A 15569-nucleotide genomic window follows, 5' to 3' on the forward strand; every position below is an offset into this window, starting at 1 on the left:
CCGAAATGCGAACCATGTCGAATGGTAAATAGCGAGGATTCGCCTCTGTTACAAATCTAAACAAGCCTGAAAAATTACAAAACGATCGGGAAAGGACTTTTTACGAGAGTCAAATGTCGAGGATTTTTCGAATATTGTCCGCAATCCCTGCGAGAGTTCATAATTGAAATAAACTTTGTCGGTTGATTTCATGAGAATGGTGGGGAATTAGTGGTACCATTTTCAGGGACGTTAACGTGAAGCTCGTATATATGAAGAGACGTAAATCGCGTCGAGTGTATAATGAATAAAGCTATGAGAACCCCCTATTATACTGACGATCAAAACGACCCTTACGTATCTTCTCCCCTGTCACGTAACACATGAGTGGACGAACATCCCTATTATTTTCCACGAGATCGTCCGTGACCACCCTGATCGTCGTGGGCTCCCTCTTCGTGATCGCCCGTAATTTTTCGGCGAAGCAAGGAGCTTGCTTCGACCCCTCGAGGACTTCTGGGCGTTAAGCTGAATTAACATAAGAGAGTGTGTGCAAACACGGGGAGAGTCGGTGGAGGGCGAGGTGGAAGGCAGCAGGAGACATAGTCAGGAGAAGGAGGAGGTAGAGGGAGAAGCGAACGGAAGGAGGAGAGGGAACACGATGGGAACACGTGTCCCACACGGAGATAGTTAATTACTCGTTTGTGCTGCGCTGGGTTGGAGTCATCTGGAAGAGAGATGGTGCGGGTTGGGGCGAGTATCGCGCGGCGTGAATGAAGAAAGAAGACATATCGAAGGGAACGGGAGAGAATACACATTATACGCGCGGATGGGGGGGGGGAAGAGCGCAACGTGACGCGAACGAGAGAACGAGACGATGCATTCCTGTTCCATCAGACCGTTGAGACCCATGCTTGTCACGGAGGTGGGGTGGGCGGTTGTGGTGGCTGCGCGCGAGGGGGAAGACGAAAAACGAGGATGAGGTTAATGATATACACGCCGGCTACCGTATACTACCGTCTCGAGCTCGTCCTCGGCTACCATCTCTTCGTCTTTTTCCTTCTTTTTTTTTTCCTCATCGCACTCCCGCGCTTCTTACTTTCTCTGCTTAAGACCTCTTATGGATACACTACGACTTCTCGTATTTTACATAATTGAGATAATACAACCGGTATAATGTCCTAAAAAATGTCAGCATTTCTCTGGCGTTTTTAAGACGGAAATAGTAGGCGCTTGTATAAAAATTGTTTTTAAAAAAAGTGATAACCCCGCAACTAAAAGATGAGTAACAGTTTTTTTGAGACGCTGAGAAATAGTGAGGAAGTGGTTCCATGATATGCTTCGTGTAGAGTTCTATTTCAGGTATCGCGCAAATAAAATAGAAGGATAAAATCAGGGTCTTAGTCGGGATTTACATTAGTTGTAGCTTGTTCGCCAGATAAAGGCTGGCTATGCTCTTATAAAACGCCCGGTCGACTGTCGAGAGATAGCTTCGATAATGGCTCGACAACTCGGAGACACGAGGGAGACATTCTTTTCTCCACCCCATTCTGCCGCTTCGCGTTCGTTTCGTTTTTCGACTCGTACCCGATCGTCGGAGCGAAGAAACGAGTCCCGCGACAGTACTCTCTCTCTTTCTCTCTCTCTCTTCACCAAGCTCTGTTGGCATAGAAAAACAACTAATACGAAACGGACGTTTGGAGCACATGGAATCGAACGCAGTTGGCGCATGAGTGGTCCGTTCCACGGTCGTTCCCGTGCGAATAAAAGGAAACATTTACTTTTTACGATCGGATAACGTATGGTATCATAGTATTCTTGCATTTTTTCCCACTGCCGTAAAATATAGATAAATATCTCTCATCACTAAAACTCTCTCTTTATCCATATATGTACTGCAGTCATAATATCAAATTATACTCAATTTGAGGATTTTTTAAATCATTTTCATTGATCGCCACTACTCGTACTCAATATAATATTAATTCAACTAAAACAATGGAATTAACGATTTAATTCAAGAAAATTTATTGACTCAAATTTAGTTTATTATTTACTAATAATAAGGAAACCGTCCCTTACTGATTTTGATGGGCTTTGGATATGTTGTAGAGTACAAAAAAAATATTAGACCCATATTTTTTTATCAGCGTATCTCAAGGTTTAGGGGGTGAAAATTAATGAGTGGGGGTAGGGGAAAGTTAAAAAATTTGATATTAAAAAAAAGTGAATACACTATTATATAGAGCACAAAATACCATAAAACTTTTGTATTAAACATTTTTTAATAAATCGCATAGTTTCGAAGATATTTGCTAAAAACGATAAAATTTATTTTTTTCGAGGGGATGTTTCATCCTCTAATCCTTGAGATACGCTGATAAAAAAAAATATGGATCTAATATTTTTTTATGCTCTACACATCCAAAGACCATCAAAATCGGTGAAGGACAGTTCCGACGATTCCCTTGTAAGTACGTACGTTAATATGGACATTGCTTACTTTGAAGTTAACTACAGAAATGAATTGATTATATTTTGACATATGTGAAAGTTGAAATGTTATTTAATTTAAGAGATTTGGTTGTCATTGTTTCTCTGATATCTAACAGAGTAGATTTTTCTCTGCAATCTGTACATTCTCTTCGAAACGTTTTATCTTCTCGTTTTTACCGGGAATCACCGATTGTCATTTTCAATTTGCCCGGCCCGGCCCGGCGTGGCGGCGTTATGACTCAGCGCGATCGCGCATTTATGATCCGCAAAACGGATGGTCGGGGGCGCTGACGAGAGCTGCCGATTAGAATCGCAATTTAGATGCTCTCGAGTGATGTGGCTGCGTGCTCGGATTTCATTGCCTCGGTGCACACTCCCTCGTCGCACGAGGGGGAGGCGGACAACAACAAGGGGTGCCGTTCGTCCTTTACCCTTCGCCTTTCACTTTCCCGATTGTCGGCGTGGGTAACGAGATTATCGTGAAAGGGAGTGGTAAGAGAGTGGCGGCTGTCTTCGTCCTCAGAAATTTCATTTTGACGTTACTGGCTGCGTCGTGATGCGCGGCGCATCGTAAAAAAAGATGAAGGGATGAGAAGGGAGGGGAGAAAAGAGCGGTAGTATCGGTCCCGAGAGATCAAAAGGGACGGGCATTGTCGCGAGTGTCGAAAGCGAGAGAAGGTCGATAGGCAGGTACGATCAGCCCCTCTTTTTCGCCTGACTCCTGCTCCGGCGTTCAGTTTGGCGGTAATTATAACATATTCCCTCGATCTCTCCCCTTAATCCCAAGGGGGACGACCCTCGTGCTACAGATTCCCCATTGAGTATCGCGCGACGCCCTCAAGGACCGTTGATGCCGTAAAAGGCTCGATGCTATCGAGAAAAAGAAAAGCACATCATTCGACGATCGTCAAGTCGTTATTAAAAGTTTTCAGAGAAGATGCGCGATATTAAACTTGTGGCATTACTTGTTTCATTGTCTTCACATCTTGCACACGTTTCGTGAAATAACTGTCCCGTTGACGATGTTGAACGAATATTCTGTAGGTGCTGATAAAATCATTTTGTAAAAAAATTGGAGAGAGAATGAGAGAGAGAGAGAGAGAGAGAGAGAGAGAGAGAGAGAGAGAGAGAGAGAGAGAGAGACTGATGAGCGTTTTACGTAAGGGTGAGTTGCTCTGCCGGGAAGAGCTCGTAAAAGGGCGTCACCGTGAAGGCAGGGGGTAGAGACGAGAGGGTGAGAAAGGGGTTTATGACTGTAACAGATTAGGTGACCGAACTGCCAGGGTGGCTCCCGCCGTGCTTCCTATTATCGCCGGAGCTTTTGTAACGCCGTCGCTTTTGTTGATACCCCCTGTTCTCGCTTCCACCGGCAACGAAGCGTACCAGACGGTGAAAGAGAGACGAAGAGATAGGAGAGAACGAGGAGAGTGAATGGCTGTTCCAGGGAGTTGGGAGAGACGACGACGGTAGCGGGCCACGACAGTTGGCCGATATTTGAGCTCCCTTTGTGTCGTTAAAAGTACCACGCGCGGCTCATTCGCGCAGAGTTCGACGGAGTTTTCTCGTCGCGCTTTTATTCATTGTCGTAGTTTTTCTTTTCGCTTCCTTCCTCTTTCACCTCTCTATCTCCTTTCCTCTTTCAACGAGATCGAGCTCCATAGTCGCGAGGATAGGAAGCGCGGAGAAAGAAAAGACATGAATCTCTCTCTCTTTCTCTTTCTCCCTCTTCCAGATTCAACCAGTAATTACCTGGTCTACTCAGAACGGCCGAATCATAACTCTCGACCCTTTGTTTGCCCGCGGCTTCTGTTCGCTTAATCTTTATTCCCGTCGTTTTTCGTGTGCTCTTTTTTCCCCCAACGTTCCTCGTTCTCTCGTCCGTCTGTTATCTAGTGTTTCACCTCGAACCTGTCACGTCTAATATTTCTTTTTATGGCGCGTAGTATCCGCGAAGTATACATGGTATACAACAGCGGTTCTTAACCTTTTGACTTGTGTACACGCCCATTAAATCATTACAATTGAAGATCCGAAGAGCATATCACGGTGTTTGGGATTTCTTTGCGTATTCTCTTTATTCCTTGCACTGACAAATTTATTATCACTGCATGGATATAGTAATTTCGTGACTCGTTACATTCGTATATTTCATTCTTTTCTGTTGTGGAAATACGTGTAATACGATTTCTTGCATAATAGTGGTCTAAGGGAATACCAAACTCTGAGAGAAAGAACGGTCACTTTACATTCGCCAACGGCAAAACGGAGTCTATAAACGTCAGCGTCCGCATGTTATTAAGTTAAGTCTTCTGCGCAGCGATCTCTAGCGTGCACAGCTGGTTGTCGTCGTCATCGTCGTCGTGATCGTGGTTACGTCGTGTGCATGCATGCGAGATGCCATGCAAAGCATTCGTGTAAATACGCTTAAGAGAGGGAGAGGGAGAGGGAGAGGGAGAGAGAGAGAGAGAGGAGCGAAGAGAGACTATACACATACAGATACGAGAAGAAAGACGGAGGGTAGATACATTTATTCATATATCAGCGGTGTGCCAGTGTGACGTTATTTCACGAGAGCGCCGATCGTATCACCTTAATTGCTCGACGGGTTAAACTGCCGCGCGGTCGCCTCTTATCGAGCAATCTGCTCGAATGTATGGCCTGGCCTGCCTGTGTCGGGATCAGGGGAATCGTGCGTACACGCGTCAGGTGTTTTCAGCTCGCTTCGCATCATCGTGGGCTGTGCTATGGACATACATTGCTATGGGCGAATTGACGCACATAAAAGAACGCATTGTAGACGCATTGCCGGCAGATAGGCGCCGACACCGTTACTGCCTTCTCCCATGAAATAGCGTTTTGACGCGATGGTTTTATTAGCCGCTCTACATACGTTACTTCTCGCGAGGTAAATTTAAGTAAATGACCTGGCAAGTTATACGATATGATTATACGTTAACTGTATAAAGCCCGATTTTTTTATTTGCTGGTTAACTTGTGATTAGGCTTAACCTGATGATGATATAAAAATTGTATTTTTTAATCTATAGTTAATCATTAAACTGATGGTTTTGTAGTGAATAATCTTTAAATTTATCACTACAAAATTAGTTCGGTGATTAATTATAGCTAGAAAAACAATTTTTACACTATCATCAATTCAAGTGAGGGTAAGTTTAAACCACAAGTTAATCTCTTAAGAGGTACTGGCACACATGTGTACATTTACAGTTTTACTTGATACTTGATGTTGAAATAAGTCAATTTTTCGTTTGCACATTTTTATTTTTAGTTAAAAAGTTATTAACAATTAAAGTTTCGAGGACAGTCGATTCAGGTAGATCGGTTCAAAAACATCACAGTTATTATACTCAAAATCAAAATGCATGAATCTCTTTCCGGCATGAATTGATAAGTTTTCGTTTGTATATTCCGAAACAAATTAATTTTCCATTTTCACATCTTCAGTTAGAAAATTATTAACAATTACAGTTTCGAGGACGTTTTTGACTCAGATAGACCATTCTCTAAACTTTAATTGTTAATGACTTTAACTAAAAGCGTGCAATCGAAAAATTGATTTGTTTTGGAAAGTGCAAAGAAAATCGATTAAAACTAGTTAAATCTAATTTTTTCATGGTTGGGGGCTAGTGTGAAATTAGCATAGTGTGAAATTACTCCCAAAATTGTTTTTTTCATAACTTTTCTACCAAAAGTGTGCAAACGAAAATTCGAAATGTGCATACATGTGCCAACGATGAGCAACCGAATGAGTTATAGGAAGTTAATTTTTTCAAAAGTTGGAGGACCAACTTCATGCAGGTCACTCTGAGTCTTTTTTATCCATTTTTTTTGTTAGAATACAGTAAAAAAATTTTACTCTCAAATTTCTTGGCACAAATCTCAATTTTCATTAAATAAAGGTTTTAACTTTGAGTTAAATAACTATTTGGTAATGTAACAGAAATGTCGAAAAGTAATTCTAAATTTTTCTAGATTTTCTGAAAGCCTAGAGGTAGTTATTTAACTAGTAAGTTATTTAATTCAAACGTTAAAACCTTTATTTAATGAAAATTGATATTTGTGCCAAGAAATTTGAGAGTGAAATTTCACCTGAATAAAAAAAGACCTAGTGTGCCTACAAAGGGTTAATGTTACAGTCGAAATGCTTGTTTCTTAAGGTCTTTTGAATCATAGTATTTCTGTTTATGATCTTAAAGAACCTTTGGTTCATTGTTTCGCCCTATTTCCGAGTCTATTTGTGCTTCTTCACGCAGAACAATGTACGATAGGATCTACCGTGACGTGTGCATGAAGATCCCGCGAATCACACCGCGAAATAGCTGAATATAACACGTCGGTAATGGTTAACGAGAGTAGAACAACATGCATACGCCGCGGCGGCGTACCGCAATTTCAGCATACTTAAGAATTGTGAGCGCGCGAGAATCGTCTCGTCTCGTTTCGTTTCGTTTCACGATAGAGAGACTCGCTTTCGCGCGCGATGCGAGATGCACCACGCGCTCGCGCGCTATCATTATTCTATGCATTATTTATGTCATTCCCCGTGTGCCGAGTACAATGTGGGTCTACGAATCAAAATGCATTGCTTATGCAAATAGCGGTCGTGCCCCGCAGTCTCGGGATGAATTCGCAGTCTGCTACGGGGAATAATCATAATGATCAATAAGATACAACCGCTCGTACGTTCGTCTCTCTCTCTCTCTCTCTCTCTCGTTTTCCCTCCTTCCCTTCTCTCTCACTCTACACCTCATGCAAATCTTGAGGCGTATTGTCTGGCGATATTAAGGGAATTGTTATCGCGTTGCATAATTTCGGTATTCGATCGTGCTCGGGTTTGCTTAAGCTCACTTGCTTGGCAATCAGTTTGTTGTATACCCAACATCGATTTCCGTATTGTTTTTCGTCTAATTTTCCGCGAAAATTGTAGAAATTACGTAACTTAAGCTCATTACCGTCGATCGTGGTTATTTCGAGCGCGATATATTACAGTTGTATAAGGAATTTTGATTTTATGGCGCTTAAACCGTTATAAGATAAATCATGTTTTTGCCTATTCTCTCCATCGCGCGCGATATTTCAATGATATTTCGCGACCAGCGGCTCTCTACGGAATAACGGAAGGTGGTAGAGAGAGGTTCGCTTATAGGGCGAACGCGGTCGGTTCTGGTCGTCGAGTGGTTTTGGAATCCGCGCCACGAGTCGGTGGTTTTGCGGTGCGGCGAAAACCGCCGACCCTCTCGAAGCTCTTCCCGGCCGTTCTCCCTGTTTGCGTCGTCCTTTCGCGTAATCCCACCATGGTTTAGCGAGTTTCTCACGAGAGCCTCTAAGTAAAGCGGACGAGTGCTCACGGCCACCAACTCCCGAGACTATCGTCTTTTTGATTAGCGTGGTATATCGGGTGCTCCGATAGAGCTATTTCTCTCGTCTGTTAAGTTAAAACACTGATCAAAAGGAATTTTATTACTTCTCACAAGCTACAGTAAAATCTTTAATAGTAGTTGTAGTCTTTTAACGAGAAAGTTGAAATAAATTGAAATAATTCTAAATCTTTAATCATTAATTTTTAATTTTTAAGCAGGTAGGTAACCATAACATCCCACACATAATAAAAAATATATTGCCTAGAAATTTTAAAGTTCACAAAATTTTTATATTTTTCTATCTCACAAGCGGGATATAAATAATGTAAATTTAACTCTACGCACACACACACACACACACACACAACACACAACACACACACACACACACACACACACACACACACACACACACACACACACACACACACACATGTTATTAAAAATACACGGAAAGATCGGTTTTGCTAAAACAGTGAAGTATTTAAAAATTTAGCTGAATGCAGATCTGAAAATACATCAAAATAATTATGTATATGGAATGCTTAAATTGGTTGCTAAAATATTAAAACTTTTTGTAACATTGTTTATCATGTTTGAGATTTCTACGTACCTAATTAATTTGGATGGGCCAAAATTATTTTCAGCTTTGTAGTTAAATTTTTAGATACTTCAACAAAATCGTTATTTTTCCGTGTATAAAAATAAAATGTTTCCAGGGTGTTTATTTGAGCCTACTTATTTAAAAGTTAACAGGTTGTGTAGCATTCTTTAGAACGAGAATGAATTTGTAACGTTCAAGAGCGCAATGTGTGTATATCTAGATGTATATCTGATCGTTCCAGCGGCATTTCCATTTTAGACGCGACCCTAATGTAGGCACAATGCCCGTTTACCATAGCTCGAGATGAGCAAATGTTCTTGGCACTTGAGCGCGCGCGTGCCTCGTGTTTGGTTACGGACTTGATCACAGGCGGGGACATCGTAGAGAGCAGTTAACCTGTCCGATAATACGTGCCGATAATCAGGCATCTAGTGGATGACGGACGGCGGGATCGATGGAGCTAACGTAATTAGACGCAGCGATACGCGCCACTTAAGCGTACTTGAGTGGCTGCAAACGCAACTGATTGGTCCAGTTGCTGTTAGCGTTAGGACGTAACACGGCGTGGTCGACTTGTCGTCTCCTCTCCTCTCCTCTCTCTCTCTCTGGCTCTTTCTCTGCTCTCTCTCTGGCTCTTTCTCTCGCTCTTTGACGGCTGAAGAGACAGAGTGACCGTAAACGACGACGTCGCCCCGTCGTCGGCTTTAACGAACGTCCATTGAGCGGCCTCCTCGCTTCATTGAGTTGTCCGCGATAATATACTGCGAAACGGTAATCCGGTATCTGCCGGGATGTATTAAATGTCGCGCGAGACTCGAAAACCAATAAAAGCGCGATCGTGCCGATCGTTGCGCTTTAATACCAATTCTTGTTCGTCGTTATCCGGCCCCGGCTATCGTTTTCACGGGGTTGTCGAGCCGATAACGCGCTATTTGAATACCGCCAGTGCGAACGCGCGCAAGCTATTGCGATGGCTCTTGATCGCGCGGAATAAAAAGCGCGGCGTGGAAAGAGGGGCCGAATGATGATGCGGGAGAGAGGAGGCTATCGGATAATTAAATCGGCCACGGCACGTAAAGGACACTGATTGACGTGCGCGACGGCTACGTTCTCTCATTATTATTCGTCGAAACGACATAATTCGCGCGCTTCGCTTTTCGACGGACGCTAACCGTGTAGTTCGACGGTGTATTGCTTCTCCGTCTCGCTCATTCATGCGAAAGACTATCACTAGTTATTCGATGAATATTAAAACCGATGAATATTTCAAGAAAATATCAGCAAGATACTGTTGTTGTGCTTTTGACATTTGTAATATCATAATATATTACGTTCGATATTTCCATATTTATTAAGTAAATGTGTTTTGACTTTATCAGTAAGCATAATTTATAATAATTATGCATGCGGCGAGGCTTTATAAATATAAATCTGTTTTACGAGCGGTATTGGTGTTTCGATAGATCGACATTCTTGCCTTATCGATCTATAAAACGGAGCTACTGGAAAATGCCAAGCAGTACGTCTGACGCCTACTGTTCTGTTCCACGGAGCGAAAGCTGATAAATTAATTGGATTGACCGTCGTGACTTGTCGCGTACAAATCAGATCAGCGATTCCGTTACGATCAGCTGTTCGCCAATTTGCATTAACTCCGTTCTTCCGTCCCTTAATACGGTAGGCAACAGAATCTACTCGCATTACGTCGCATTTAAAAGTCACTTGCGAAAGATGAGCTTCTGTGTACGTTCGTGTATGCCTGTGTATACCGTATATATTGTACATCCGCAAATAACAAGTCAGCAAGCGAGATATGTAATGTTGTCTGGTACGACTCTGCCGATTCCGAGCTTGAGCCGTTTAAATATATTGCACGCCTGGCGCACAAATCCTCGACGTAATTCGAACATACATGTGCGATAATGCAACGGGAAGAGAAGCCATTTGCGAAGCCGTGAAGATTAATAAAACACGCTACAGTGACTACGAGCAGCTACGAGGCTTAAATTTTTAAAAACTATCACATGTTAAGATACGTTGATCTACATCGTGTACCTTCTCTTAGAATATCATTTTCACTTTTCAGTAAAACACAAAGGCGTATTGTGAAAAAGTAAGAGATTTTAACAAGACATTAAGGGACGACTTTTAACCTTAGACACATGATTTTCCAGTCTTTTATTACATACTGGGTCTTTCGCGTCCTGGATTAATTTTCGTAATTTTAACAAATTAAATACACAAAAATTATTAAGTAATTCTTACATATACTTTAACATCTTTAGAAAGTAGTTATAAAATTGTGTATTTAACAAAATTGTATATAAATATTGTAATTACACAGTTGGAAACATATGTTGAATTTAACATCAAAATCGCATGTCCCAAACGGTCCACTCAAATTTTTGAGTTAATTTTACATAAGATGAATATGTTAGAAGGTAACACAAATATTATATAAAAGAATAAATACAAAGAAAGATAACATCGACGACACAGTTTGTAAACAACCGTGGGAACTTTTTTTTTTCCGAAAATTAACATTTATGATATGCTAAATTAACACATATTTCATTCATTTCATCTTAGAATTTACGTTTTAAAACATATTTTTATGTTACTTGTTCACTTACTCATAAATTGTGTCATTTTGATATTAAGAAACATTGATATCAATTTCACAAAAAATCTTTAAATAACATAATCACATTATGTTAAATTAACACTTGAATATGTTAAAAAATTCAACACAAACTGTTAACACAAACGTGAATGGACCGTTTCCAATACAAATACACAAATTTTTTTACTAATTATTTGAGGCTTCTAGTTTTTCGAAGAAAAAAAAATGCAAGACACGGATGACCCAATCGTGTGTACGATACTGTTAAATCTGTAGTCAAATTTAACTTAATTTAAGTCGCCACTGGTCAATATATCGTTATTTTATATTAAAATAATGGATAAATTTGACACTATTTAGTGTCAAATTGATACTATAGTGTCAAATTTAATCTAATTTGAACTGTGCAACTTCATTGTTTTAATATAAAATAATAATATATTGAGTAGAAGCAGTGGCAACTAAAATTAGATTAAATTTGATACTACAGATTTAACAGTGTAAGGGTTAAAAATAAGAATTAAATGTTCATAAATCATAAAGAAGCGTTTGTTGAATATTTATACGGTAGTGTGTTCCTGATATTATATATACATGGTTGTCAGATCTCCGGCCGTTTGCAGCCGGAGATTACAATTTTTTTAAACAAATCTTCGGTTCTCTGGCTGATGGAAAACATTTAATGATGCTTTTTTTACGTATTTTGAAAGAGTATATTACAATATAGTAACAATTTTGAAAGTAACAGACGATTTGCAACAAGGTAAATGAAATCTCCGGTTTTTAAATCGGAGAAAACTGGCAACCGTGATACAGTGGCGTTCAAAAGTTTCCGGCCAGTGACATTTTGTACTCTAATTTATAAAAAAAAGCCTGATAAAATTTTAATCATTATCAGGTATTAATACAAGATTTCATTATCCACATCTTGTACTAAACCGATAATGATTAAAATTTTATCAGGCTTTTTTTTATAAATTAGAGTACAAAATGTCACTGGCCGGAAACTTTTGCACGCCACTGTATATAGTGGACCGAGTACGATATCACGTGTGACTCATTAGTGCAGTAACGCGCCCGAAAGTTGATCTTTATTTTACGAGTTTTGGCACGATTTTCATTACGCGATCACGATCGCCAGCGAATCATTAGCAACCTCTCACATGAAACATCGCGATTCCGGCATATGTACTTCGTTCGCTGCGGAATCTAGATCGTACGACACAGGAAAATTGGACGGGGGAAAAGAGAGAAAGGGAGAGGGAACTATATTCCGGCTTTTACGAGGCCATAGTGGCGTATCCGTTTTGCAGGGCACGACGTGCAAAACGATCGATAACATGCTCGTAACGTTATTACCAACAGGTATACGAAGGCGGGTAGCACCGGTACTACCGGCAATAATGTGGCTTTTACGCCCGTGGATGCTGATACTGCAACCATCAAAGTAACTCGGCGTTTGCTACAGCACGCTTCGCAATAATAGTCTATTATGAAATATCTAATTAATTGACATAAATATAAAAATGTACTTAAGGAATATAAATCTAATTAAGAATCATTTGTGACGTGATACCGGTTTAAATTATTAAAATTGTTTCTATTCCGTTTCAAGATAATCGACGACAGATTATCGGCGCACAGTTTGCTTGAACTGGAAATTGTAAAAATTCACAAAAAATATTATCAAGAACGAAGACCGAATATGGCATTTTTCGTGATTGTTTCTGTTCTTGCAGTTGATTATAAGTTTGACTTCTTTAAACTTGAGGCATAATCACTTTGATCGAATACGAGTATAAGGTAGCTCCGAATTTTTTTTTCAAATAAACTAACAAAATCAGTGCATTATCTTGTATTTACATTTATTATTACATTGTACTTAGTACGTGTAACGCAATGAAACCTGAATCAAAATGAGATATATATGAATTACTAAACTAGTTAAACTTTAAACCAATCTGTATTACTATGATTCTGCATTGAAGTTGTGGAATAGTTGAAATATACTCGAAGATTATTACACCGCCAATCGTTGACTTGTGGAATACTTGTGAGTAGATATATAGTTTTTATAAGAGAAATAAAGAGATAGACATGACAAACAGAGAAATGTATATTAAAATTTAAGAAAAGCATTAATTAACGAAACAGTTTTTCTGTTGTGGAGTGTACCTAAGTAGCAACATTTTTTTTATCCGATTTTGTGTATCGATTTCGAGTTACTTGTGAGTCTGTCGAACAGCAGAGAGTCTCTCGAATAAATCTCAGGGTCTTATGGGCTTTAATGGCGTTAAGGGATTGTGGTGCATTGATACATTTAATGGCGTTTTTGTGTTGCAGGGTCCACCGCAGCCTGGACAGCCGTTCAAATTTTCAGTCGGCGAATCCTGCGATCGTATCAAGGAGGAATTCAACTTTTTACAAGCCCAATATCACAGGTATCTTTCTTTATTTCATACAAATTTATTCTCATCGATTGCAGTCTATTGAAGATGTACGGATTTCATTCACTATAAATAAAGATCAATACGATCAATTTGTCAAAACTGTTTTCGATAATCCTGGCAATTTGTATTAATCACGCGTTAAACTCTGTAAACTTACATCTTCATTGTCTGTCAGCGATATTAATATTTATACAATTTTTTTTTAAATTAACGACACGTATTTTTTCATTCTGGTTATTAAAGTAGCAATAAAGTACCTTTGTAAAAATTGATATTGATACAATTTGTCCCAAAGCTTTATGCGATCTCAACCGCGGTTTTTTTTTTAGAAAAGTTGTCGGATTCCCATTTTTCGATAAAAAAAAATACATATTTTCTCGTGGATACACTGTAAAAAGAAATATGTTTTATTCTTGTCCCCATTGTTTAAATATTTAAAGATGTTTCAGTTTCAAACTTCTTCAATAGACAAAACACTACGTGTTTGGATTTAAAACACTATACATTTTAAATCCAAACACGTAGTGTTTAGTCTATTGAAAAAGTTTAAAACTGAAACATCTTTAAGTGTTTAAAAATTGGAGACAAGAATAAAACATTTTAATATCTTAAAATTAAACACTTCTTTTTTCAGTGTAGTTAAGTGTGATGTAAATTCCGTTCAGCGGTCAGTAGTTTGTCGAACGGAGTAAACATTCGCGTTCGTGGACACCGCAGGGCCGTACCCATTAAGCGCTCGTGCAAATACCGCGTGGGCGCGCACGCGAAACGCACGAACTGATGTACGGACGTAGGCAGATAATTGATTGTCCGACCGGAAGCTGTGCACACCGAAGTATGTGCACACGGAGAAGGAGCGAAGACCCCATTTGGATAGCGCACCTATGTGCATGCGTGCATGTATCTGCGATCGGCAGTAAAAAGGGTTTCCTCAGAGATCACGCTCTTTAGCAGATTCGGAAGCGAAAAGCTCGCTGGTGCGTGACTATAGTTTCTTCGATCGTTGCACTGAGAGAAATGTTTGGTACGAATAACCACAGTTCTGTTACTGATGCAAGAACTATTTTTTGTCGATATGTAACCATTATTAAACCGTTGGTTACCACTTGGTTGGTTACCACTGGATATTAATTTGTTGAATTTACTAAATAAACTGATGATTTAATGATAAAAACTGTTTTGTATGATGTTCAGAGATGTTTTATAGTTAAAAATACATTATTTTGTTACCTGAACAAAATAATTACATGAGAACAGTATATATCTCTTATTCTTTATATACAGAGTGAAATTATGTTTAGCGTTTTTGAACGTTCCTGATTTGACAAAGATATGTACATTCAGATCGATTGATTATTAATTATCTTGAAAAAAAGTGTCGCCATAATGTGACGAAAAGTACACGAAACTTGCACTTTAATTCTGTTTTATACAGGACGTCGAATTTCTCTTACGAGAAGATACGCCATCTCTGAAAGTTCCGCGAAACATTCTATCATAATAGATTATTTTTTGTAATTATCGCGAAAGAAAATTGAAAATTGTAACTTAATAGTCTATATTATTATTTACAAAATGTGAGTAACCAAATAAAATTGTACTGTTAAATCAAAAGATTTATATAATTTTGTTTATCTAACAAAAAATATTTGCTATTTCGACAAAATTGATGATCTATTCGTGAATAATTCTCGTTTTTTGTTATCATTACTATAGGAGAGAGTTGCTGAATGCGTACCACTTAACCTATTTTTTATTAATTTTCCATTTGGCATTGTTTTGTATGCAAATGAACATTAGAAATCGTAGCTTGAACTTATTGGACGCTTATTATTACATGTTTAACTTTCCTCCAATAACAAATTCATTTGTTGTAAGTCTTTTTGTAACATGCTGCAAAAGGTACGATTTAGGCAACCGGTCACCTAAATCGTATCTATAGGTACTTTTTATCATATTTCCTTTGAAAGTATTGAATTTATGAATGAAAACAATTAAAAGTATAAGATTAATAAAAGAAATCATTAACTAATACC

General features: G+C 39.1%; 1 protein-coding gene across 4 annotated transcripts in view; it reads left to right on the forward strand.

The window, feature by feature from the left end:
* The window catches only part of LOC108723968 (protein groucho-1), a 76395-nt gene that overhangs the window by 9332 nt on the left and 51494 nt on the right, over positions 1–15569 (forward strand). For 3 of the 4 annotated variants that reach the window (XM_018450050.1, XM_018450054.1, XM_018450062.1), the window contains exon 2: positions 13427–13524. In XM_018450050.1, the coding sequence (XP_018305552.1) occupies positions 13427–13524 (98 nt within the window). Of the gene's footprint in view, positions 1–13360; positions 13525–15569 lie in introns of those variants that run through there. The other variant, XM_018450046.1, reaches the window with a different exon arrangement.

This window comes from Mycetomoellerius zeteki, unplaced genomic scaffold (assembly GCF_001594055.1).
Source record: "Mycetomoellerius zeteki isolate Tzet28-1 unplaced genomic scaffold, Tzet1.0 scaffold106, whole genome shotgun sequence".
Classification (NCBI taxonomy): domain Eukaryota; kingdom Metazoa; phylum Arthropoda; class Insecta; order Hymenoptera; family Formicidae; genus Mycetomoellerius; species Mycetomoellerius zeteki.